At 38.7% G+C, this 27902-nt stretch overlaps 2 protein-coding genes across 3 annotated transcripts in view; one reads left to right on the forward strand and one right to left on the reverse strand.

Annotated features, from left to right (window-relative positions):
- astn1 (astrotactin 1) overlaps positions 1-13013 on the forward strand; it is a 195982-nt gene extending 182969 nt beyond the window's left edge. For both annotated transcript variants that reach the window (XM_072688243.1, XM_072688244.1), the window contains 4 exons: positions 4380-4512; positions 7655-7755; positions 8105-8288; positions 11361-13013. In XM_072688243.1, coding sequence (XP_072544344.1) covers positions 4380-4512; positions 7655-7755; positions 8105-8288; positions 11361-11598 — 656 coding nt within the window. In that variant the 3' untranslated portion in view covers positions 11599-13013. The remainder of the gene's footprint in view (positions 1-4379; positions 4513-7654; positions 7756-8104; positions 8289-11360) is intronic.
- A 440-nt stretch (positions 13014-13453) lies between these two features.
- The window catches only part of pappa2 (pappalysin 2), a 45067-nt gene continuing 30618 nt past the window's right edge, over positions 13454-27902 (reverse strand). Inside the window, exons 18-23 of the mRNA XM_072688242.1 lie at positions 27599-27767; positions 27340-27472; positions 26792-26901; positions 25539-25610; positions 16869-16967; positions 13454-13807 (exon numbers count right to left, since the gene is read on the reverse strand). Of these exons, the coding sequence (XP_072544343.1) occupies positions 13691-13807; positions 16869-16967; positions 25539-25610; positions 26792-26901; positions 27340-27472; positions 27599-27767 (700 nt within the window). The 3' untranslated portion in view covers positions 13454-13690. The remainder of the gene's footprint in view (positions 13808-16868; positions 16968-25538; positions 25611-26791; positions 26902-27339; positions 27473-27598; positions 27768-27902) is intronic.

Genomic DNA, 27902 nt, shown 5'->3' on the forward strand with positions numbered 1-27902 from the left:
GTACAAGCTTTCAAAATCAGTGGGGGATCAAATACTTATTTCTTCCACTGTATAAAATGTGTGTGTGTGTGTGTGTGTGTGTGTGTGTGTGTGTGTGTGTGTGTGTGTGTGTACCAGAGCGAGGCAAACTTTATGTTGCTACTGACTAGTATATGCATTCCACTATCCACTCTTCAAATTTCATAGTAGTGCCACTATATACATATATATACAGTGGGGAAAAAAGTATTTAGTCAGTCACCAATTGTGCAAGTTCTCCCATTTAAAAAGATGAGAGAGGCCTGTAATTGACATCATAGGTAGACCTCAACTATGAGAGACAAAATGAAAAAAAAAAAATCAGAAAATCACATTGTCTGATTTTTAAAGAATTTATTGCCAAATAATGGTGGAAAATAAGTATTTGGTCAATAACAAAAGTTCATCTCAATACTTTGTTATATATCCTTTGTTGGCAAAGACAGAGGTCAAACATTTTCTGTAAGTCTTCACAAGGTTGGCACACACCGTTGCTGGTATGTTGACCCATTCCTCCATGCAGATCTCCTCTAAAGCAGTGATGTTTTGGGGCTGTCAGCGGGCAACACGGACTTTCAACTCCCTCCAAAGGTTTTCTATGGGGTTGAGATCTGGAGACTGGCTAGGCAACTTTGGTTTCATCTGACCATAAGACATTCTCCCAATACTCTTCCGGAACATCCAAATGCTTCAATACTTCAGACGCGCCCGGATATGTACTGGCAGGGGAACACATCTGGCACTGCAAGATCTGAGTCCCTGGCGGCATAGTGTGTTACTGACGGTAGCCTTTGTAACGTTGGTCCCAGCTTTCTGCAGGTCATTCACTAGGTCCCCCCGTGTGGTTCTGGGATTTTTGCTCACTGAGGGGCTGAGATTTTGCGTCGAGCCCCTGATCGAGGGAGATTAACAGTGGTCTTGTAGGTCTTCCATTTTCTGATTATTGCTCCCATGGTAGATTTCTTCACACCAAGCTGCTTCCCTTCCCTTGTTTCTGGTGTCCTTCGACAGCTCTTTGGTCTTCACCATAGTGGAGTTTGGAGTGTGACTGTTTGAAGTTGTGGGCAGGTGTCTTTTATACTGTTCAAACAGGTGCCATTAATACAGGTAATGAGTGGAGGACAGAGAAACCTCTTAAAGAAGTTACAGGTCAGTGACAGCCAGAAATCTTGCTTATTTGTAGGTGACCAAATACTTATTTTCCACCATTATTTGCAAATAAATTCTTTAAAAATCAGACAATGTGATTTCCAGATATTTTTTTTTGTTTCATTTTGTCTCTCATAGTTGAGGTCTACCTATGATGCCAATTTTTTCCCCCACTGCCCTTAAGCAAGGCCCTTTACCCTCTCAGCTCCCCCGGGCGCTGAAGTTGACTGCCCACCGCTCTTGGTGTGTGTGTACTCACTGCCCCTAGTTCACTAGTGGGTGTGTGTGTGTTTTCACTACCACAGATGGGTTAAATGCGGAGGACACATGGCACTACTATGGGATTTGAAGAGTGGATAGTGGAATGCATATACTAGTCAGTAGCATCATAAAGATTGCCTCGCTCTGGTGTGGGGAAGGAAAGCTCACCTCAACTCAACAAAGGCCTCAGACGAGGGTGGTCACAAATTTTTGACCAAAGAACTTTGCTTTGCTCACACTGAACTTCCAGATTTTGCATTCCATGATAAACTGGAAAAGCTGAGCTAATCCATCCCTGCCCTTAACACAAAGGCTGTTAGGAGGTGTTTGGAGCAGTGGTTTACAAAAACACACACACACAAGTCGAACTGGCTCTTAGAATTAATTGACAGTCGGGTTTAATCTTGTAGAGCATACTTGACCATATAGCTTTATTTCTTAGAGTCTAGCCTGCCCAGTGAGACATCAGAGACCCATTCCTATTGAACAGTCAACACCTATAGGCAATCCACCTGTGTGAAATACCCCCCAGATTCAGTTCTCCCTCACTAAGAGTGCGAATAGTAATGCTGCATATTTGCCGAAAGTATGATATGCATGCATGACAGCATGGCAGTCAGTGTCAGTACTGGCACCAGTGTTTCATATACAAATTTAATATTAAAGCATAGCGTTTTGTGGTGTTAGTATCTTGAGCACACACTTACTGCCAAGCTCTTATGTGGAGTCATGGTGTGTGAATGAAAAAGAAGTGAAAACTGATCAATAAGGATAGCTTGGAACTATCATGACAATCAAAGGTGTTTTGTTCAAAATTCAGTAGAGTTTTGAAGAGGGCACCCTAATGTCATTCTGCCATTTAAAATATTTGCTAGTGAAAAATGGGGCTCTGGGGTTGGAATCTGATGAAGCCCATAAATCTAGCCACATTTGTCAGATTCCTGTTATACATGTAAACTTTTTGAGACCGATTGTTAGATTTATAAAGAGATTGTTCAAATAGAAACGATGCTTGGAAGCTGTAAGCAGTCCCAGGCTTGGAGCGACTTTGATTAATTAGTTTTTCAGGCAGGGAATGTCTTGAGAACACCTCTTTTCTCCTTCATCCTGTTAGTATTTTCATTTCACCGTTTGTCAAATGGGTTCAGGGCGCTACAGACCAGGTTTGTGTTTGATGCTTAGGAGAGGATTGCTCACGCTTTAGAAGAATTCATCACACCACACTTCTGCCTAGGTTCACTGAGGAGACATTTTGCTGGAAGCATTTTGTTGCCCTGCAGCTGGGTTACTGCAGAGAGCAAAGCTGAGGTCATGCTGTTAAATCACCTCATGCAGGCCTAAAGCAATATTTTATGGACTTCATGGATTTAATGCTGATTAACACCCACAAACATAGACAGTCAGCATTAATGAATATTAACAAACAGATCAAATTACAGCCTGTTGGAGACTATTTGCTAATTTCATTCATTATTAAGAGGCAGTTCTCATGTTTTAAGTAATGCAGTGTCATTGCTGTGTTGTGGTTGGTTTCCTAATGGAGAACATTGGCCTTGCTAGTAAACTAAGCTTTTGGGCTACTGAAGCAAGCCTCATTGACTAAGACTTCAGCAGGGTGGGAAACAATGTTTTGTGGACAGCTTTAGACGTGTTGGTTTGATTCTTCTATGGCAGGGGTTTAGCAACTACTAAGTTGGCAACTACTGTCTGTCGGAGTTGCCAAACCATCTTTACTCTTATTAAAAAAATATTCCTCTGTTTGAGTGTGTATTTGTGCATGCTATGCAAACCTAGAATGAAAATGAGTCTGAAGTTTCAGAATTTCTGAATGCTTCCTGTATCACACGGATCACATCTTTTGGCAACTAAGCAAAACTGTATACCAGACCTTTTTCCTTTTCAGTGAGCTCAAATACTGTTATCACTGTATGCACTGTTCCTATCTGGGTGTTATTAGTGCATGTTTATGAATGAGTCCGTGTACAAATAAATCACTTCAGCTTCAAGTGCAGCAGCCCTCACACTGCCACTTTTCATTAGCGTCAGGCCACATGGTTTTTCGGGTCAGAGCACACTGGTAAGGTAAATACATGGCTGGTGACAGCTGGTACACACACGGACTCGTCTTTTTTTCTCTCCTGCGTTTATCCTGGCACCATCTTCCTGTTTTCAGCAGCCCATGAACCCTGGGCTTTTTGAACGGCAGGCTGGAAGAGACCACTACCACCACCACCAAGTTTCCCGCAGTCCGCAGGAGGGTTTTCCTCTGCTGTGAAAGCCAGTACCTCTACCTCTCCAGTCTTGTGACGCAGGCCAGGCAGCTGGGCAAACAGCAACCACGCCACCACCCCCCCTTGGCCCTCACCCTTGACTGTCTAAGACTAGGCAGAGCCTCATTCGCTCAGCAAATTCCTATATGAAATGTATGGGCTTTATTTAGGGCATTTATGACCTGCTTTGATTGCGTTATTAGTGCAAAAAGTGTGACCCATAACCATGCACTGTAAATGCCAGAGCTACAAAGTCTCTCTTCATGGAACGTTTCTGCATATTCTTTACATTGAGTGGGAAAACAACAAAAAGCTTTGATGAGGCCCTGAGTCATCCTGTTTTTTTTTTAATAAGGAAACTTCAACACGGTCCTTGTTTGCGAGCATGCACTCAATTAACTGTTGAGGGTGTATGCAGGTAGAATATGTAAGCGTTTGTTAGCTGACCACTGGAAACAAGCATTACTCACCATGCTTAACTAAGCATGTCTTCCTGAGTCGCAAACAGACAGGATACTGTCAATTGGGTGGCCTTGTTCCTGGTGCCTTGTTCCTGGTGCCTGGTGCCATTTGTTAACTTGACAGTTAACAAATGTATACTTTGTGTACAACTTTTTAAGGAACATAAAAAGCTTAGCTTCTATATGAACTATTGTGCTTAACCACTGTTTCTTCTTTCAGAGACCATGCTGAGCTTTGTGGATGACATTCTCTCCGGTGCAAAGTCTCCATGCGTGATGCTGGGAGATATCCCTGTTTCCTTCATTTCCATCTCCATGATCATACGCTGCCTTGAGCCCGACACAACTTACATGTAAGTCCCTTTTCTAAACATTTCATTTAAAGCTTTGATTCTCAACCCTCGTCCTGGAGTAGCCATGCCCTTCAGATTTTAGTGTTTCGCTTGCAAGATTGAGAAATGTTGGTCTAAAAGGTCATTAATTTACAGCAGATTTCTCTTCTGTCCTCTTAAAGCCTAGTGACACGTGCAGTAGATGTTTATTTGCATGTTAGCTGGTATCTAATTCCAGTGATTACTGGCAGCTTTCTCTGTTGGTAAGCAGACTTGCTTGATAATGAGGACAAGCTGGTGTCTGTGAATCAGAACAGTTGTGTGGTTGTGCAGCAGTTTCAAAATGTGCTGTGGATTTGTCAAGAGGAATTTCTTTTTCTAAGACGCATACAAAGTGGCATTCACAGAAGTACAATCACTGACTGTTTACAGTTTATAAAACCAGATTTGTCTTCAAAATTGAATGCAAAAATCTGAATTTGCTCCATATGTATCTGATCTCCCTTTGGCCAAGTAAGCTGTTGGACCTGAGAACCAAGTGAATGTGTAACTGTGTGCTCAGATATCTGCAGTATTGTAGAGCATTATCTGTTCTGCAAGACCATGAAAAAGTGAGAATTATTTTAACAAATCGACCTGGGTGTCTTCCAGGTCGATTACCCATAAATCAATAGTTGAGTTCCCACACTATGATTCTTACCAGTAGAGATGTTCTCTCTTCTGGCCTCTGCTCCCAATAACATCATCTCCTGGATGTGCTGTGTAAAGAATGTAAGATGGGCAGAACATACCAACATGAGTTCAAGTTGTTCACAAGACTACATGCTTGACAAACATTTAGTTTTTGTTTGGCTCTATTGGTCACGTCTTTTCAGACAGGGGGGGATGCCTTTTGGACAGCTGGGGAAGTGGTTCATGTTTTGGATCGGCTTAAAAGGGAGCACTTAATGGTGATAGCAGATGCAGAAATTGAAAGAACAATGTGTTTCTGAAGGCTGAAGTGAAAGGCACATGAGAGAGTGCAAGCTTTCTCTGTAGGGGGAGAAGAGTTGTCAGAGGTACCATCTAAACCAACATGCAGTACCACTCTCAGTCCAAACGTAAGTTAAATAATGTAAACAGGGACAATAGCTTAATAGGGAGAAAAACATTGAAGACACTCCGATGTTTAAGAGCGAGAGATTGCAGGAGTGAAATATTGCTTTGAGTCTGAGGGGAACAGTAAAGTGTGCCTCAAGTTAAATAATTGCCATATTACACAGGAATGTTGAATGGTAGGGGTCTGCTGTAAATCACAGGTTCTGATGATTACCCTAACCAGTGAGGTAAGATGGACAAAGTTCCTGCCTTGTGAAAAGTAGCTCTGATGGTGTGACTGTAGTAACAGCATGGAATAGCTGACAGTATACTAGTAAAGGTTACTTTATAATGATATAGTTCAGCTATGAGTTCATTCTTGCAGACCAGTGGAAGTGAATTCATGTAGCATGCACTTCAGCTCAGACTCTAACAAACACACATAGAGACATTCACACTAAAATGAATAAATACAGTATAGAGTTGCTTGAGCACCCCTGGCGAAAGGACTTTTTCTTTAAGTGAACAACTCTTTGCAACCATCTGCAGGTGTTTAAACATTTTTGTGCAATTATTAATAGATGCTTTATTAATCAATAATAATGAAAAATAGAAGTTAAATAATAATGCTTAAAAACTTGAACACCCTTGTAGTTGTAAAGTCTCAAAGCTTTATAAACGAATTAGAGCATATTAGGTCAAGAATTGTCAACTGATGAACAATACATTTTCTGACCTTAAACATTGTGATAACACTCAACTAGGGACTCCTCCAAGCAGCCAGTTAAAAATCTTGAGATGGCTTTTTATGAAACATGTCTTCTGGGCAGTTTGTGTACAGAAAAGGACTTGAGTAAAATTAAGAGTTAACCGTATGTATACTCAAGTCTTTTTAGCAGTCCATCTTTACAAACTATTCATTGCCCAGTGGCACATGTCTAACAGCATATATGTCCCTGCATTCTATACCTGCCATCTGCCCCTCTGAAATGTCCCACTGCGACATCAGAGGTGGTAGTTGTTTATGATGACATCCACTAGATGGAGATATAATTCAGCTTAATGTTATCAAACTGCCTCTGTGACAACCTCTGGGAGAAGCCTGACTAATTGCCCTGGTCTGATATTTAGTAGCCAATATACAGCAAAGTTAAAATCAAAACAATTAAGGTTAGAGCACCAATCAGACATAACATTATTACCAGTGACCGGTAAAGTGAAAAAACATAGATTAGACTGACAGTGGCATCTGTTAGTGGGTGGGATAAAGTGATTGAAGTCAGTTCTTGAGGGTGATGTGTTAAAAGCAGGAGAAATCTGAGCGCTTTTGAAAATTCCAATCTATGATGACTAGATGGCTAAGTCAGAACATCTCCAAAACATTAAGCAGGTCATGTGGGTTTTTTTCGGTATGCAGTGCAATCCATGGAGGCCCCATGGAGAACTTAGAACTTCCAGGACTTAAAGGATCTGCTGCTAACCACTTGGTGCCAGATACCACAGGACGCCTTCAGGGGTCTTGTGGAATCCTTTCCTCGAATGGTCAGATCTGTTGGCACAAGGGGAACCTACTTAATATTAGGATGGTTATTAGTATAGCTGGCCGGTGTGTGTCGGCTGTGTACAGATTAGAATGCCAGTGGGGGTGAAGAACATTGCAGTGTTTTAAGTTTGGAAATGTAATGGTAGTAGATCGGAGGGAAAAAGTTATTTTAATAATCTGGTAGTTATTTTAATAGTAATTTACCAAGATTATTTTTTTCAAATATTTCCAGATACAGTTATTTATTAGCAGTGAAAAGGGTGTAGTCATGAGGGACAATAAAAAAAACTGTATTATATGAGAATTGGTATTTCTTGCTCTTGGACTTTCCCTACAGTCAGGAAATGTAATATGAGATATGCAGAACAGTCCAGTCACTGAAGTGTCGAGGAAGACAAATGTTCCACAGTTCCCGCAAGTGTTGTCTCATTTGAATGATAAGCAATATAAATATTACAAACACTGACGATGCTTAAGGTATAGTATATTGTGCAGTCTTGGTGTACAGTATTAGTAGTGAGTCTGTCTTGTGTCTTGCCGCAGGTTCAGACTTTGGGCAGTGGACAACACAGGCCGGCGTTCCAGCCCTAGCGAGGTCACCATCAAGACCCCTTGTCCAGCAGTCGATGATGTGAAAGCACAGGGTAATTTTCATCTGGCTATGACTCTTAAGTACTGCAATTATTCTGTTCTCAGGCTTTTAAGCTAATGTTAAACATTAAAACACTCTGTTGTAAGTTATATTTATGCATCAGTATTTGCTCAGGCTTCACTCATGTGCACCCTTATGTGAGAGTACCCTGGCTTTAACAGTCACTTTCAGTAGCAACAGCATGAATCATAACAGTCAACTTGGTACCTTAGCAAATACCAAGAAACAGCTGTACCTCATATACTGTGATTAGTTCTGCAAACAAATAAAAAGTGCTAGAAACATGATTCATGCATTTACCACAGGAGAACTTACCTAGTATGTTCTCTGCGTCTGTTTAGAAATAGCTGACAAAATCTACAACCTGTTCAATGGCTACACAAGTGGAAAGGAGCAGCAAACAGCCTACAACACACTGATGGATCTAGGCTCACCCACACTACACCGTGTGCTCTATCACTATAATCAGCGCTATGAAAGCTTTGGAGAATTCACCTGGCGCTGTGAGGACGAGCTTGGGCCCAGGTTTGACCTGTCTTTGTCTCTGCTGTGTTTTCTATCTCTCTTACTGTTTTTAAAGATTTTTGAGTGTATGCACTCTACTATTTCTAGAAAAACTGAAGAAAGATGCACTATGGTGTGGGCAGTTTATTTTATTGTTTCCATATCACAATGAAATGTGATAGTTTCAGTGAAGTTTATAGGTGTTCTGACTTCTTGTTTCTATTAAACTTTATTTGTTTTGTTTTTTTCTCCTGTGCTGATTTAATGACATTGTAAACACACATTATTATATTAGAGTTCCAAAGACAGGCTTGTGATTATATTGTTTTGTGTTAAGTTCAAATTAAATGCAGTCAATCTGATTAGGCCACATTTAAAAATTACCTGCATAGCTTTAGTCTGACCACAAAACAGGGTGGGAGGGCATCTTCCTAACAGGAGAGGACAAACCCTGGCCAGCAGTTTCAGAATTGTAGCTAAATGTTTTATAAACATAGCCATGTGTGTGACATAAAACTTGCACATTACCATGGAGATGCACAGTAGAGGCAGGTGAATTCAATTAGGAGCGCTTGGACATGGAGACCTGTAGCCTCAGCACAAATTAAAAGGTTATTTTTAATCATCTCCATTCTGGAACAGTTTTTCTCAGTAATCGGTTGGCTGCTGTGGAGCTCTGTTACAAAACATTCACATTAGGTGTGCTCACCTTGGAAGAATCCGGCGCAAGGTAGATTATCAACCCGAAATCCCTCTTTCAGGTTTGATAGCACATTGATGATTGATTTTTAGTATGCTTTTCATCGGTTCAGTGACATTTTAGAGCAGCGGTTAGTTGCTTAAAATGTTTGGGGCTTGAAGAAGACCTCACACCACAGTGATGCAACAGAGAAAAACACCACGAAAATGAAACCCTTTCCATTCACCCATGCATCTCCACGGCAGAGTTGAAACCTTAACACTAAGAAGTGGTCTCTCCACATGTTTGACTGTAAAGCAAGCCATGCTCTCCAGCGCAGACATGCTTTCCTTGTTTTGAAGTTCTGCAATTTACTTGGGTCTCCCAATTGCAAACAATGTGGGCCATATAAATGTAATTTTCATTAACTAATCAAAATAAAAAGGTTACAGTCACCAAGCCGACCCAACACTCAATATAAACCAATGTCGGCAGGGTAAACAAAGAGTGGTGAGACAATGACATCTTTGTAAGTGCAGAAGGACTGCTTCACTCTTTCCTGTTATGTTATATCCTGTTATATTTGGAAGTTGGCTTCCATGGACATTTTCGTTTCCTGACTCTTTTCATGCAACAATGTGACGTCTGAGCCAAACAGCATCTCACCAAATGTCTTTCTACCTTGACATTTGGTGAGATTTGGTGGACCTCTTTATGTGCAGCTCTTGTCATTGCTATGGATTTGTTTCTCATTAATGCCATGACACTGGCATGAGCTCTTTTTTTCTTTTGCCTGCCTTAGCTCGGCACATAGAGATGAACCTTAGTCCATGAGCTTTAAATTGGGACATTATCAGAATGATGGAAATTCTACCGGTGACACAATAATTGCGGCACACATTAGAGTTTTAAGTCTCATAAATACTTCCCAACAAAAGCTGTCAATAGACTGTGTTAGGCATTCAGGAAAGACAGCTGTCACTAGTGTCATGTTTTGAGGTCAGGCATGTTTGGAGTTTTGGGTCATGCGGTGATTTTTTTGACTCTGGCAGTCTGTGGAATGCAGCTGATTGTTTCCTCCCAGACTAGTGGATATGAGAGAGAGGGGAGAAGTGGGGGGAGGGCTGGCAAAGTGCAAGAGGTTGAAAACGTACCTTGGAAATGAGAGGCCATTTTCCACTTCCATACATGCTGGGATTTATGGTGACAACCGTTGCTATTTGGAGACCAAACGTACTTTCTTGAAAAATTAAAGCATAACAAACCGCAGGGTTTTTGTTTTAAGCAAATAAACATCCAGATTCCTACAACCACTGAAATGTGGCATGATATTAGAAACATAAATACATTCAGAAGAATGAAATAAATGACAGCATCTTTGTACCAGACAGAGGTATTTTTCATTTAATATGTTAGCGATTTCTTATATCATTAAAATTCTATTATACTATTCTGTGGGAGCCAAGGTAAATGATGAATTTTTGGAGTTCAGTTTTGTTCTGCCACTAAAAGAACAGATAAAAGCACACAAGCAGTTTACTCTTAGGATGTCACATGAATCTGCTTGGACAGTGTACCTTTATTAAAAACAGACAGACACAATTGCACAGGCCACTTTTTAATAGCAAAAACACTCTCTCCATGCTTAAAAAATGCCCTTTTGCCCAGTCTATTCAGAAACCTTGTTGGTCCCTGCAGCTTTGGGTTTCAGTATTTATACTGTAGAATGTTGAGCTTCTGGTTTTGGCGCTTGGATGAAATGAAGCTACGTCTGAGGAATGAGACAGCCTTTCCGTGCCCTTGCTATCACATTTCAGCCACTTGTATTTCGAGAAGAATCTAACCTCTACTGAGCTGCCTTACCTCCAAGTGCCCTCCAAAACCAGCTCCCAAAAACATGCTGGGTTTACCCTCAGCTACCTTTGCTCATATGTTTGGTCTGTGTATCCATAGAATTATTCCTAAAAGGTGGGGGGAAAGGTAGGCCCATGCCTTTATGACATGGTATAAAAGCCACAAACATAATTTATGCACCATCTATTCTGTCCAGAGCTTGAAGTGCATTGAAGGTGAGAATAGTGTGTACCTGTTCTTTTTGCTGTCCAACCATCTACTGTATTTCATATTTAGTATATTCCACTCTTGATCTCTATGACAGTCTGTGCTCAACTGGTTTAAACCTCTTCGGGTTGATGAATGTTGTGTTTTTCTATTGCTGTTGGAAGATTTTGACCTGTGTTAAAATCATTGTGACAACTGCATTATCAAAATACTTTTTCATTCTGAACAAGTTCACCTTTATTAATGATTGACGGTTGTGTTCTGAATCCTGTCTTCCTGTGTGTGTGTGTGTGTGTGTGTGTGTGTGTGTGTGTGTGTGTGTGTGTGTGTGTGTGTGTGTTGTGTAACTACAGGAAAGCAGGTCTCATTCTGTCGCAGCTTAATGACCTCAGCGGGTGGTGTCGAGGGCTTCTCCAAGAACCTAAAATTGGCCTGCGCAGAGCATCTCTCAAGTACCTATCCTGCCGCTACACAGACACTAAGGCATTTGGCCTGAACTGGTTGGACCTTGGCCAAGACTTGCGCAAGGCCTGTGATGAGCAAATGCTGCCTGTAATGTACAATGACTATGGAGAACCTAAAGAACTCTGAATGTTGTTCTCAACAATAAAAGAGACTGGTCATGGACTGTGGAGTCCACAGCAGGAGTCTCATCCTTTAAGCTGGTTCTTTATGACTCCTGTTCAACACACTACTAATAAGAATCTGCATCTTATTTAATTGTTCCTACTGAAGCAGTTTAAGTCATCCATTTATTAATTGTTGGTTGATTAACCTCTTCAAGAACTGAGGTCATACTTGAAACCATTAAGTGTGTACTGGAGCTACAAGGCTAACATTTTCTGTAGTGTGCAAAATAAAAAAAGCTAAGGAACCCATTCATCACTATGTCAATTCCGCACGCAAACCATATTGAGAATGTTCCTACTAAATAATTCATACATTTCTATAAGGACATTTAAGAGGTAACTACGTACTACTATTTTTAGTGGCATTTTGTTTTTTCTTTCAGTATTGAAAATGTTACATTTTCTGATTTCTTGCTGTGCACATTGCATTGGTATCTTTGTACAGTCTGTGCTAAATAAAGCTTGACTGACTGATTGATGTGCTTCTTGACTGTGCAGGATTCTATCAGTTTTAACATAAATCAAATAAATAAATACATACATGAATAAAAAAAAAAAAAAATATATATATATATATATATATATATGTTGATAGTCAACTGGACTTCTGGGTCCAGAGTTTTTCCTCTGATATCATAGGCATTAAAGTTTTTGGAACCACAACTGGTAGCTTTATAACCCTTAACCAGTTGGCAGAATGGCAGAATAATGTGACCTTGATACACTACTGATGTGTTTATCTTTACATGGCAATTACCTTGCCAAGCAATAAGGTCTTAGAACAACTGATGTGATGATTTGTCATGACTGTTGGGTCTCTTTTATTATTTCATGTTAGAATTGTTAGCCTTGTAGTGTCAGTGCCTAGCTCCAAAAGCCAGGTCTAAGCTCCAGAAATGTCTTGCTTGATCAATCACATTTGTGGCCACTAAAATGAAATTGATTTCAGTGCTGAGGAAAGAAAAAATTTTGAGTACCATATTGAGTTTCTAAAGTTTTGAAGATGGTTGTGTGTACAGTAAAAAGGCTACTCGTTTTTAAAAGCTGCATTTAGATATTGTGGTGTGTTTCCGCAAATAGAGACCACACCGGCTTATCTAGGTAGAAATCCTTACTTTTTTCACAGGAACTAGGAAGCTGTATGTTTTTAATGTGCTAAAAGTATGTGTGTCTGTAGTGCATAATAGATATGGAAAAAATGCTATGACTTGTGTTTTGCGAAAGGAACAGCCAACGTAAACATCAATAAAGCAGGCTACATTTTCTAATGTTCTATATGTAGTATTGAAACTGAAATCACTGATGTATTGAAACTGTACAGGTCTTTCAGACTGTACAAGTCATGTTGAGATGTTGGGATAAATGACTGCTTCTAAATTGTTTACAGTAAACTGTGTTGTTAATGTTACCAAATATTTATTATTCCAAGTAAAAGTGCCCAAAAGTATTTGCTCCCATCATCAGTAATTGATTGAGTATACAGAGAGAGATGCCTGATGAGAATCTCTTCTTGAAAACTATTGTTAGTCAACATCTTTGCTTAGCAGTGATGTCTTAACTATGTAACACCTAATGTTTGATCGAACAGCAACACCTGAATTAAAAAGTGTGAAATCATAATTATCTTTTGAAAAATGAAACACAGATGGAACACTCCTATTCAAATGAACTTGTAAAGTGTTTTATGTTTGTGTTCATTTTATTAATATAGCAGTATTTGCATTTATATTCATGCATATAACATATACCAGAATATGTGGCACTAAAGAATGTCAATACAGCATCTTTATAAAACCTAAAATCAATTATAGTGTCTATAGAAAAAAGACATCAAGCAATTCTTGGTGCTTATAAATGATGTAGAGATATTGATCACATACACCATATCTACATCTACTACTATGTTAGAACTTCTCAAAATATATTAGTGATTATTTTATAGATTAATGTTGAAAAGGTTGGTGTTGGTGTTTGTGCTGCTGTAACTGGTGCTTTGAATTCTGCAGACTTCTTGTGAGGTTTTTCTCCTGAAGGCAATGTTGGAGTGTTCTGCCTCACGGCGCTCCATGCTCGGCTTCTTCAACCCGCTGAGCTTGTTCCTTGTTCTCCTCAGCTTCAGGGTCTCGACATGTACATTCATCATGATCACAGTCCACCCCAAACTGAATGACCTGTCCATCAAATCAGACAAGGTTAGGTTCCCCTCTTCCAAAGTACAGATACATGATATGCTGTATGGCTTGCTCAGCCTAAGACCCACACAAACGATGAAAAGGAGGTCAAAACATGGCTCGGAGGAGAAACTCTGTTGAGAAATGCTTTGGCCGCTGAGATAAATCCCACTAGCGTGAGGGAGCATAGACTTGCAATAACAAGGGCAAACAGCCGGCTGATAACAAAAACCACAGTGTAAAAAGAACTCGTTGCATGAGCTGTGTGATTGTCACAATGGTATATGAAAATTAAAAATAAGCAGTACAACAGTTCAACAGTGATGTTATGTATTTAGCAAATTAGCTTAAGTACATTTGAGAAATATTTAAGCCAAAAAAAATGGTGCCTGACATTTTCTTTTCTTTTTTTTTTTTTTGGTCTCAATTCCCTTTACTTTGCTCATTGTATTTGCCTGGTAGCTGCAGTGAAAAAGCAAAGGACAAAAGTACATCACTTTTTGGCTGGTCAACCATATATGTGAAAACAATCATGTCAGAGAGTTTGAGTTTTGAGGCTTGCAAACAGATAAGTAGGCAAAAGAATCGTATGCTTGCCTATTTTTGTATTGTAATATTGTACAGTATAATATGTCATTTTCTCAGTGTGTATTGTAGGTTAATAGAATACAAATAGAACTGCAGTAATTACCCTAATGTGAAGTGGGACATTACTGATACAGAAATTGTTAAATCTGGAACTCAAATTGCAGAAAACTATTACTACCTCTTTTTTTTTCATTTAAACATGATGGGTGCATTTTGTACACTGCATTTTGTAAGTCCTGAGAACTGATGAATGTATAATGTTTTTGGCTGTAATAAGCAACTATGTAGGGGGAAAAGGTGCAGAATTTTATTCAAAGAACACACCTCCGACTGTTAAGCAAGGATGTGGAAACACTTCACTGGTAGAGAGAAAAATGTATTAAATTTAATACCAGAACTGGCAGAATCACACAGAACTAGAAGCCTTTTGCAGGAAAGAATAAGTGAAATAAGTGAAAAAATAGACTACTAAAAGCATTTACAAGCTAGGATATTTGCCAAAGGGGGTTTTACTAAGACCATGTAGGATGCCCAAACTTTTGCTTTGGTGCCCTTTTCTGTTTTTGATCTTTTCAAACTGTAAAATATGGAAGAATAATGTTAGCTACTGTGCTTTTGAAAATAAGCTCCTTTGCTTGCTTAATTTATAAGCAAGCCCCCACTGCTTTAAAAAAAATATATATACATATTTTTTGTTGTTGTTTGTTTTTTTGGGGTTTTTTTTTTTTGGGTTTTTTTAAAGCAGTGGGGGCCCAAACATTAGCATGCTACTGTATCATATACTCTTTAGGAGTCTAGCCATATGACTAGCAGCTAACAAGACTAAAACTGAAATTATTTGCTAGGCAGTAGCAGATTTCGCTTATGACCCCAATGAAAAGGGTTTGATCTCTGGGCTTTATGTGAGTAAAATCTAAATTTATTACTTAGTGGAACTTTAAACACAGGGAGAAAAGAGAAAGGGTTTGCGGATCAAAGCAGGAATGTTACTGCGCAGAGCAACAGTGAGTAAATGGAGGGAATGAAACATCAGCTGTGTGGTTAGAGGTCAAAGACAATGAAGATGTGTTAAGAATTAAGGACAGGTAGCAAAATAAGTGTAGGCATGTTTATTATCCCTCACCCATATTCTGAACAGTCCTTGAAACAGAACTGATAGTAAATACCTACTGGCCTGGTGTTGTTGGAAAACAAGTTTGGGGAAAATAAATAATAAATGTTTATTCCCCATACACATTCTGTCTTTTCCACAAGTAAGATTTCTCAGTTAATCAAACAACATACTGAGAAATCTTGCTTTGTGAAGCATCCCATAGTGCATCTGTCACCTGTTGTTTATGCAGTAAGATCATTAAAAAGCTTGTGTGGTGGTTTACTGACCATTGTAACTGAAAGCCAGATAAGTCAAGTCAAGTCAAGTCAGATTTATTTGTATAGCGCTTTTTACAACTGTTGTCGTCACAAAGCAGCTTTACATAATTAGTACTTAATAAAGGACAGAGACAGAGAAGAAAAAAGAAATAACATAAAGGATCAAAGACCCCCCCGTGAGCAAGCCAACGGCGACAGTGGCAAGGAAAAACTCCCTCAGAGCTGGAGGAAGTAACCTTGGGAGGAACCAAGACTTACAAGGGACCCATCCTCCTCTGGTCAGAACTATTTAAACATTAATGATAAAAATTACCAAACCAGATACAACAGAAAGTTAATAGTGGTATCACTTATTCTTTCAATAACCGATGTAGACTCAATGTACACATACATTTTCAGATATTTAAAGTGTTTGTTCTTGTTTAGCATGATTTATAAAATCTACAGTTTCCATAACAGAAGTAAAATAGACCTAAAGGGGCCTACTCTTATAACAGTGTTGTTCTAAAGCCTCTGTTGTAGTCCCAGACACTATCTAGTAATTCTTGAATGCATAAAGATTTTGTGAACATGTAAAACTGCAGTGAAGATTGTGCTCATTGTTGATCCTCCCCCAGAAGTGTTCACTTCTGGCGCTAATTCTAGACACCTTTAAAATGGAGTGCCCCATCAACATGTCTGCGGTCCGAGACGTTTCCAGGGCCTGTGTAAACACACTACGCTAGTTCCACTGGACCCACAGTGGCAGGATGCTTTCCCTCATGGTTTATTTCATTTTCCCATTGCCTGCTCATTAAAAGCGCTGTTTTTATGGTTGCCTATGACCACTGACACCTGGCCCTGCCTAGTAAAATGAGCTATGATTTTAGCTGCACGCTGGGTGACTCACGACAGGGGCATTCATGGGGAAAAGGCCTACTATGTAAAAAAATAAATAAATAAATAATAAAAAAAATTAAAAACACACTGTACCCACAAAGTCTGGCCTGTAAGATGAGAGAGTGTAATATGTATGATAAAAGTGTTTACAAAGAGATTTATTTTCGTTTCGAGTGTAACCAGTGTTTTTAAAACATGAACAAAAATATGGTAAAATTTTTACCTTTTTAGTGGAAAGAGTAGATGGGCAGCAATCTCCTCCATCATACTGGCAGTAGGCTCTGTTGTTGATGGTGTCACACCAGCCATCTCCGCCAAATGGCTTAGGAAAAAGAGAATTAGGTTTAGAATCAGTCATCTCTTAAACAAACTAATAATAAGAATTTTTGTGAGATTTACTAACAAAACATTTCCAAAATTTCAGCATTGCTTTCTTCAATCCCAAACAATCATTAAGAATATCACTAAACTGGAAAATCAAATTTGCCAAAACACAACTTGATTCTTAAAATACCCCAAAGCTCTAATCAGATTTCTTACATGAATATTTTTTTTTCCACAACAGAGGATCATTATCATCCGTCCTGAATCAATCCCAATAGCATTCTAATTCAAGACAATTATGCCAAAGACGTAATTCTTTTATATGAAATAAAAGCTATACACTGGGTTGGTCTTGCCTAATCCGGTATTGCCATTACATATGCAACTCCCCCCCCACCCCACCCCCGCCCCCTTAGATATCATTGTTCGGAATCATTACTTCACCTGTTCAAGAGAAAACCCACTATTGTAGTTAGCCATTTTGCAATGCCTTTGGGAGTTGAGTCCAGCTTTCTGGAATGGTGCACAATTATCAAATTTGAGTTACATAAAAACCTCAAATGCGTCATAATAACAGCCTTTAACTTTTTCAACTTAACCTTAGGGTTTTGGTGCCAAAAATAAGAAAACAAGTGCAGCCTGCCAAAGATACTTTTGGCTTTCCTCAAGCATGTGGAGTCATTTCAAAGAGTCTAGGTTGTACCTGAATCCACAGCCCAGCACAGGAACAGCTGCTGCTGAGATTTCTGTAGAATTTCACTCCTGCTAAAGTACACCTAATCCAAAATGTTTTTCCTGCCCTGTCCTAAACGCCAGACCATAAACAAATATCATTTTTCATTGTTCTGTTTAAAGCTTTTATGTTTGGCCAGGGATAAAAACTGACTTGTTGGACAAGTGCTTTATGGTATAAACATAAATGCAGAAGTGTATTTCTATTCAAAATATTTTTTTTCTTCTAATTACTCTGAGCACAACATCCACTAAAATCTGCTATTTTGGAATTAAAAATAAACATCCTTGGGGGGGGGCAGCATTGCATCATTCAGTCTCACATATGAATGCCTCAACCATGAATTGCTGCATCTGGAAGACTTGTTATAGCAGCAAGAACAAAGCATTTACATAAGCACTACAATTTTTTAAACAAAGTGTACAAACCCCTGTTTTATTATAGCAGAATGCATCTTCGCTGTATCAGTATATCGAAACTGTATCAGTCATTTCTGACATGCCACTATAAATGCATGAAGATGCCTTTCTGAGAATGAAACTCAATCCCAATAATGCTGTGTAGAGGTCGAAATAATTGCAGTGAGCCAGCTGCTCAGCTGGAGTAGTGGGAAATGGGAAGGATGAATGGAATTGTGTTAAAGCTGCAATATAAGTCCATAAGAGTTAGCATCTCCGCAGAGTGGCCAATTCAGACTCTCACAACATCGCTGCTCCAACAGAAGGTATCAGTTCCTATAAATATTATCTGCCAAAATGTTATCAACAATTTGGAATCTAATGCTGGCCTTTTTTCTCTCTGAACACTCTGCTGCTTGACACATTTTCAACAATTTCAACATTTTCAGCTCCTCACTTTACACCCTATTCTCAGCAGGGGAGAGTAAGAGGAGCCTTTTTTTTTACCATTTGATGCATCACTCCCCTACGGATTTGCGTTTAAAAAATGTGCCTGCATGGGTATTCCAGGGGAGGTGGAGGTTACAGACCACACGGATAGAGCTGAATCATTTTCCAATCTAGAGAGGGGGTCTTGTCTAAGTCAGAAATACTCCCCTAACTTTGATACCTTCTACGTATGTAGCTAGAAATTGCATAACAGAAATATGGAAGCCATTCTTTGACATTTTACCTGAAATGCTGTTTTGGGCATCTGGGCATGTGCTTAAAAACTCAACACATTTATAATATGTGTAAACAATATGATTCATTTTCCCTACGGACAAACATTTGCACTGGCCTGTTTTATGACCTCAGTGTGAGTTGTTCATTATGAGTTGCATTTTAAGTTGTTGTAAGTTATATATATAAGCCAAGTATTCACTCTCTTGGAAAGCAGCAAAAAAAAGTAAAGAATGACATAAGGAGTGAACAATGACTGCTCTTTTATTTCCCCAAAAGGAAATCAAAGTATATTGGCGTTGAGAGAAATTAAATGTGGAGGTGGACATACTCAGCAGGCTGATTGACCAACCCTGTCTAATGCTAGGTGGGAAAAAACGATAAACAAAATAAACACTACGGCAAAAGCCACTTATGTTTTCAGGGCCGTTGTTAGTGCTGGCATCTCGTTTCACTAAAATATGAACCTCTTGATTAGGATTCCCCAAACAAACCCAAACGGTCACTAATTATGTTCCCCTCCATTTCACTTCTGATGTAAAGTGTTTGAAAAATAAATAAATAAATGCTATCGGTCCATGGCAAAAAAAATTTTTAAAACTGGAGGTTGGGGTAGAATATTTTTCCATTTACTATATATATATATATATATATATATATATATATATATATATATATATATATATATATATATATATATATATATATATATATATAATATCTGTGCATTACTATGCTCCTTAAATGATCTCATCTGTAGTGATTCCATTCTCAGCTAGGACACTGAATACTGTCAGTGATTCCTGAATACTTTCTATTGGCATGGTCTAGCCATTCTTGTTATCACATCACATGGGAATCAGAGGGAAATTAATTTTGATGATCAATGGCCTAAGACTGTTAATGGTTATAAGACATCCATTCACACAACACTCCCACTCTAAACCTCTGGCTTCCCCCTGACAACAACCCAGCGATCTAACCATCTAACCACTGAGTCACCTCTGCCCTGGTTGGTTATCTGAACAAAGCAGTCTAAATGTCTGTGTGGAGCTGTTGTGAAGTGAAAAATGTAAACGTTTAATAGGTAAAGGCTCATGGGATACAAAAAAACAGTAATCTGTTACAGTCACAGTGAAAATGTAAGTAATTAGATTACAGTTACATTTTAGAAATAGGGCTGTAACTGGCAGGATTACAACTTAAAAGGAGTGAGTTGCCACTGTTTTATGGGGTTTGTTGTGACATATTCTTAAGATGTTTTTGTTCAGTAGTATTCCTGAGTGAAAAAGGGGAAACATTATTGTAATAAATGTTATATGCATGCTGGCACAACCACGCCTGCAACATGTAATATATTCATTCTACAAACAGAATAGTCTGGTAGGTTTTTGCTCTGGTTAGAGTTTTTCTGGTCACATATCTTTATGTACTTTTGTCACATACACAACTTCTGAAAGAGTATCCGTAGTATTACACATAAATATGTCATATAACAGTTTTCTTTCATGTGACTCTAACAACAAACACAAAGGCTGTGCCCCAAACCACATACCACATTTATCAGTGTATAAAAATATTACACTATTAGAAGTGCATTAGTAGTGTAGTAAGTAATGTATAGAACTATTTAGTTTTTAATGCAGATATACAAACACAGCCAGCACAGCAAAGAGATATAGTTAGACTATGGAGACCGGAGTGTTTTTAAAAGGAACACTGCCACTTTGAGGTATGTCCAGAAAAGACTTTCCAAAATGGAAAGAGCGCAAACAGTTCTATATGGCAAAGAAATAGGATCTCGCACCTAACGGCTCTGATGGTAACAAAGTGGATAATACAACTGTCGAGTCAAAACCTACGAGACAGAAGTCTTTTGCAGGAAATGACATCATTACATTAAGCATTTGTCTTGTCTTGTCATGTGTCTTATTTACATCACATGACCAAAAAACAGAAAATACAGACCACAGAGAGTGCATGACCCAAGAGTCAAAATGCATAACACTATGACCATGGCAGGTGCTCAATAGGATAGTAGGTAAGTAAATCAGAGTAAACCACACTTGAAAGACATGCTTTAAGCAGTTTTTGTTTTAGTTTAGTTAACAGTTCAAACAGGGTTCCCTAAGAGGTAAACAGGGTAAAGAGATAAAAGAAGATCCACCAGGAGAATTCTACGTCACTTAATACTACGAACAATTAGCAGCTTTTACCTGTCTTTAAACAAGTGTGACTCACATGCCCTCACTACTGCTTTCAGATCTCATCTTTCTCCTCCTTCCTTACCCCTGCCATCCATGAATCATCATGGGTCAAGGAGCCTGCACCAAAGACTCTAACGTATAATATTTTTTTATCTATTAAATTGTTACATTTTGTCAAGATTAAAGGTTTTTTTAACTTGCACACTCCGAGCAGACACCAGCGTTTCAGGTTCCTCCTGTAGCTCTGTTACTCTTTGGCTCTCTCCTTTTAATTAGGCTTTTATAGTCAGATCTGCCGGAGTTGTTAGCCACATTCTGATACTGCTCAACATTCTCTGTTCTCCATAAATCAATTCAGAATTAATTTCTTTCTCTTACTTTCTCATGTAAATGGCTGCCCACTCATCCGGCCTCACCTGTTAAAAGACTGACCGCTGGGGTCCCCTTTGCCTGCATCAGACCAGCTGCCACCCACCAGACTGACCACCCTTATTATCTAATGCAACCCTGACATTTCAGAGGACCTATGTAGGGCATAGATTTTAAGTTGAGAATGTACAAGGCTTAAACACAGTCTGCCTTGTGCATATCATACTTGGAAAAAAATAAGAGTTACAGTATTTTGTTTTTAAAAAAACTATAAAAAAGTTATAACTAACATTTTGGGAGAAGAAATAAGAAGAAAACAAACAGCGCTCACAACTGAAAGGCTTCCATTTAAGCTAAATGGATGTTTCACAATATCTCTAGAACATCTCTAAAAGGGACAAACATCTCCATACTTTTTAAGAATGCAGGAACGGTATTACCTTGTTTTTATTTATTAAATGAACTTTTTTTTTTTTTTTTTTTCCCAAATCAACTTCAGTATGAGTGCAGGCAGGTGCATTGCGAACCTTTCTCTGGGCAGGTACCATGCGGACATTTCCCACAACTCACTTATCATGTTTTTTTGGGGGGGGGCTTTTTTCATGCCTTTGCATACTGTTCCTCATCATCCTGGACCTCATCATCTTTGCAGTCAGCATCCTGACTGTCTGCATCTCCTTCATCAACCTCATCTCTTATGTCTCTAATGTTCTCTGGCAGCCACTCATCATTACTGTTGTCACAATACTCATCGACACTGGAGTCTAAGGGAATTTTCTGGACTATTCTACTAGTCTTTCCTATTCTTTGCTAGCTACACTTATCACGGATCTATAAATATGACAACCATTATACTTTCTAATAACATAAACCACTACTAATCTGCAAAGAAACTTAGATTATTAAAAACTGATAGGTAGTTGTATCTAAAATGAACTGAATTGCAACCAAAATAGTAATAATAAAAGATGAACCAACTACACAACTTATGTTGGAAATATACTTAGCAACCACTTTGTTGTACACATGGTTAATCACCATTTCCTAATTATTTGAAATAAAAATTTAAAAACTAAAATAATAATATTGTTACTTGATACCCTGCTTTTAGAATAGAAGGATTGACGGGACTCTCCAGCTGTGATCAACAAGTGGAGCTGTCTGTCGGCCATCTTGGATTCAAAGGAGATTCACTTGTAGTTACAACAACAACTACGGAATGAACATCAATGGAGGGGGGCAGCAGAGAGCATTCTAATGGCTGATATGCAATTCCAACATAGAAAACATTGTATTTGGGAGAAGATTACTTTTAAAGAGCTGTACACTGGAGTGACCATTATGCACTAGTCTAAAGGGCTAGACTATACAATGACAAATAGGAAAAAACTGCACAGGAAAAAAAACTGGTAAAGCTGTTCAGAGAACAAAGAGCTTGATGTAGGTTGATCAACATCGTCAGAAGTAGGGGGAGGCCTACAATTTGCTGCTGGGCTCAAGGACTGACTTCTACTTATGATTTACTATGACAATTTCAGACTAAAACATAAGAGAGAAAGCATGGCCTAAATTGACCCCCTGCATATCATTGGCCTATTTTGTGAAGCAACATCTGGATAAGCTCTGGTGCAATGCATTCACAACACGTGCTGTACTGGTGTAATTTATGATGTTGCCATGGAGTATCCAGCTAAAATCAACTGTTTTGCTTAGCAACATGCAAGGGCAACGCATTGGGAAAAGAGGGGCCTGGCAGGTAGGTGAAATGCTTTTAATATTGTAAGATGTCTCTGCTCAAATCACAGTTGTGTTCCATTGTGATCCAGACAGTGTTAAAATAAAATGAATACTACATAAAACCTGCCTGCTTTACTCTGAAATAAAATTACTACACAAACATTCACTTTTCACACTGATATTAGAAACTAGTACAATTAGTACATGCTTTTTGACTAGCATTTGACAAGTTTAGATTTCATGCTAAAAGTCATTATTTATGATTAAATAAAATCTGTGCTCTAAATTCAAATATAAATTATAAGCACATCGCATTCTGTCTCTGATCTGTATGCACATGCCACAGCTGAGAGTCTGTATCCCAGTACTAGTGCATAACTCCATAACTGCCCACATTTCACCCTTCAATCTCTCAGCTACTATAGTCTTTCACCCTGGCAAAATCAGCAGGTGCAGGTATTCCAGCTATGTCTCAAGCTATTGTTTATTGGTATATACCAAAGATTCTTTTCAGGGAAGAAAAACCTCACAAAATGTGGCAACACCATTTGACTGGTGAAAAAAAAACCTGGCAAGTGAAATATCATACTGTACCAAACGCCATAACAGGCTTCCACTGCATAGATAAGTACTTTTTTACATCTCAGTCAGCAACTAGGAAAGTGACAGCCAGAACTGCTATAAACCTTTCTTCGGTGTAGTACAGTCATCATTTATATTCTTGGCAGTTAACTTCATCAGTTTTATAGATAAAATTAGTTGTAAAGTTTTAACTCAAATTACAAAGTGACAACTAATCAACAGGTATCAAACTCATGTTTATTTTTGTGACAGGCAAGTGTGCTAGTCTCATCTCTGCATTGAAGACATTTGCACTTTGTAGTGACTGGTTTAATGTGGTCACCAGTTCCAGCCATTCCTTTAAATTCTCCCTGTCTAATTGACCTTCATGCACACTGATCAGATCATATGTTTACCTTGGCTTTTCAGCGCTGTGCTTGTCAGCAGACTTCGAAGAGTTAGTGCTTTGGATGACCATGAGCAGGATTCAATGAATTGTGGCTTGAAAAGGGGAGGAAGTGAGAGCTGTATTGCATGGTCATATTTATGCTCATATATAAACCATATTTTGCAGTTGCACAGATCTTTTCATAGTGCTTTTGTTCTCTAATAGAGCAGCCCCTGCCGAGATGCTCTTGAGTCAGCAAGTTGAGGGGGATACGCAGTGCACACCTCATCGCCTGTTACCGCCGAGTATTTCTTTTGGCTGCAAACAATTTTAAAGGCATCTCTGCAAGTGGATGATGTGGGAACTCCTTTGGCTACGAAATACATATTAATACAGAGTCATTACCAAATCTGTTTTAAAAACAAATGTTTACTTCCAGCCACACTAGATATAATCTATTACTATGAATAATCAAGATTTTCTCTCTCTCTCTCTCTCTTAGGCCTGCACTACAGTGAGCTTATACTTTATAACCTTATGGGACCAGAGGTTTTATATATATATATATATATATATATATATATATATATATATATATATATATATATATATATATTTTTTTTTTTTTTTTTTTTTTTTACATTTTTTGTATTAATTGGCATTACCATTTTTACAGCTACTTTTACATTTTTTATTATATTTTTATTTATACTCCTGCATATTATAGTTCCATTTTAGTTATTCACATACTAATTCCATTTTGGGTCGGATTAATGACTCTGATTTACTATCACTCTCAAAGCTTAAAGCTTAAGCATTTTATTTTGAACCCAAATCTGGCCAAAAAAAGAGAAGGAGCATCTAACAAATCTTTGGCTGATTTGCTCTCTCCTAATTATACACTTGCTTTAATGGGTTATGTAAGTTTGCTTTGGGAGCTTTCATTTCACAAAATGTGGCCACACACCCATGGAATTGCATCTATGTTCTACACACAGGGAGAAAAATGTTTCTCTCTTTTAGCCAATAAGACCCACTGACCACATTATTGGCTCTCTGAACTAAAACAATCAACAAAAGCCTTATCACTTATGGCTGATTATGGACTTCTCTGGGCCTCTCTATCAGTGGGGGACCACCTTCACATTGGGCTGGTAGAACTCTTTCAGAGCACTCATTTTTTTCAAACTGACAAGGAGCAGATGTGGAATCTACCATCATTCATCAAGCTCTTCATGACACATTTGACGTACCAAGCCAGTAAACGGCACAACGTAAAATCTCTCCAGAAAGTGTAATAGCAAAATGAAGAAGACAATATTAGTGTTCCAGTAACAAGTATTTGTAGACTCTGTGGAGTCTCATGAATCTTGAATTAGGTCTTCTCCCAACATGGAGGTGAGAATCATATATGTATTTTCGGATATATATACTATTACTAAGCGATGCTCACCTCACATGACTGAATGCAGTGGATCTGCTCCGGGTTTGGATGCCACTTCATTGTGCCTGTACACACAATGCTCTGCATACACACAACCGTATACATACAAGGAGAGAGAAAAACATAGCTTTGATCAATACCTGTACGCTTTATTTCAGGTGTTTTGTATAATATTTATTATATACAGAAGCCAATAATAAATTAACATAAACTGTGCAGAAGTATAGCAATATCTCCATCAGTTTCAACATATAGATTCAGACATACTCTACAAACTGTAAGTTCCAGATTAAAGGCATAAACTGAATAATAAACAGGAAAAATGTGTTTCACCCACTGGCTCCTTCTCTACGTCAGCATTGTTTGGACAGACATTTCCATTGATTTGATGTGAAACTGCTATTCGTTTCCACATGTGGAAATCAGATTCGTTCCTTGGGCAGTTTCACCACTAAATTCTTGGAAATCAGTACTTTATCTTCACTTCATCTCCCTTCTACTTTGACCTTTCCTCCATCGCACTTACCCAATCTGCAAGAGTTTGGACACTGTTCCTGGAAAGCACTATCTACGTAAGTATAGTTATAAACAATGAAAAAAAAAAAACACCTTGGGAAACTGAGTTTTTGATGTGTGGCATTTTAGTTTTCCTCAAGATCATCACCATTAAAAACTGGTATGAAGATGATAAAAGATGGAGTCATACTTATACTTCAAAGAGGCAATTGAGCAACAATTTAAGAGCAAGGCATTGGACAAACCAATCTAACTTGTCACATAGATATGGCTCCAGGTATAATTCCAAACTATTCAGTGTGAAGCCCATTCCTGGCACCTAATAGAGCCACTCAAGTTCAAGCATGTGAGCATTTCTCTGTCAAGCAAATCATGCCATGGAAAATGGAGCAGAAGCCTCTCTTAGGGAGAAATGCATTTTAATCTTTTTACATCCCCATGATTTGAAGGGCATTTCTGAGGCTCAAGCTTGATTGCATGAGATGTGCACATTCATATGCATTTCTCTTTCACAAGGGGATCACTTGCAATGTAGTTATGCAGAGAGGTCAGTTTGCGGGGAGAAGCTTAATCCCTAGTCAAAGCACAAGTATTAGTTTGGTCTGAGACATCTTCATGTGTTGTGTATGAAGAGTGTTTATTGAGAAGACAAAAAAGACTTGCATTGGAGAGAGTTTAGGACTTTGAGGAAACCTAGCCAATAATATCCAATGTCATATTATGGCAAATCCTCCAAAAGATCTTACCTGAACCCTGGTGGGCAGAACCCAGTGTTTGAGAGTATCGGCCGTAGAGTTGTTGGCCAACACCACAGGGTCACTCAAGGCCACAATGCATGTTGGGTAGCAGACCGCACCTGCCGTGACACAAAGCAGGCTTTGCTCAAGCCTTCATTTGCATCTGTTGAATATATTCATGTGAACACATAAAAAAAAAGTGGCCAGTCCCAGAACTGGTCATCCATGGCTCAAAAGCTTGGCAGAGGAACATGCAAAGTGTTCTACCATGTGCAACTTAACTGTAGTCTTATTTCCCAAGCATGTCTAGACCTTTTATTAAGCTACAAAACATAACTCAAACACTGTGAACATGCCTCTCAGAATTTAAACAATTAATGTCTGAGTATACTATAAAAATAATAATAAAAGGTTTAAAGTGAATGTTATACTATGTCAATTGTCAAGCATTTAAGCTTGTTAATTTAAAATTTTAATATATATCAAAGTGTTGACCATATGACTTTGTCTCTCTAATTAATATAGAAGTCAGTATCTAGGTCTGTTTCTATTCTCACCTATACCATAGCCCTCATCACAGGTGTACTCTACAAAGTTGAGCTCCGGAGGGGCCAGGCAAGCTCCGTTAATCTTCTCACACATGGAAAAGTTTTTAGTCCATCTGCCATCTTGGGTGCAGCGAATTGTATGCTATAGGGATAACGAGATACAAAAATGATTATATACTCATACTTATCAATGCTCGTCCTAATGCAAGTAAACCAATAAACAAAAATAAATAAGAGGTGCTAGAATAATCGCATGGTCTACATATACCCTCTCACTAGGGTCCGGGCAGTGGAGAGTGCACACACTATCAAACTCCAGGTGGTTGGTGCACGTGTACATGCCCTCAAACATGGCAGGCAATGAGAGGCACGAGACAGGGGAACAACCACCCTGCTGCCACCTTCCTCCTTCAAAACACTCCAGCCTCAGAAACCTTCTAAAAACATGTACAAACACACACACACACACACACACACACACACACACTTGTATTAGTAACACAAATTTAAAAAGTGTGTCTACTTGGATCCACAAAGAGAGCTAAACAGTATTAAAAAGTATTCAGGGATTA

This window comes from Salminus brasiliensis, chromosome 9 (assembly GCF_030463535.1).
Source record: "Salminus brasiliensis chromosome 9, fSalBra1.hap2, whole genome shotgun sequence".
Classification (NCBI taxonomy): Eukaryota; Metazoa; Chordata; class Actinopteri; order Characiformes; family Bryconidae; genus Salminus; species Salminus brasiliensis.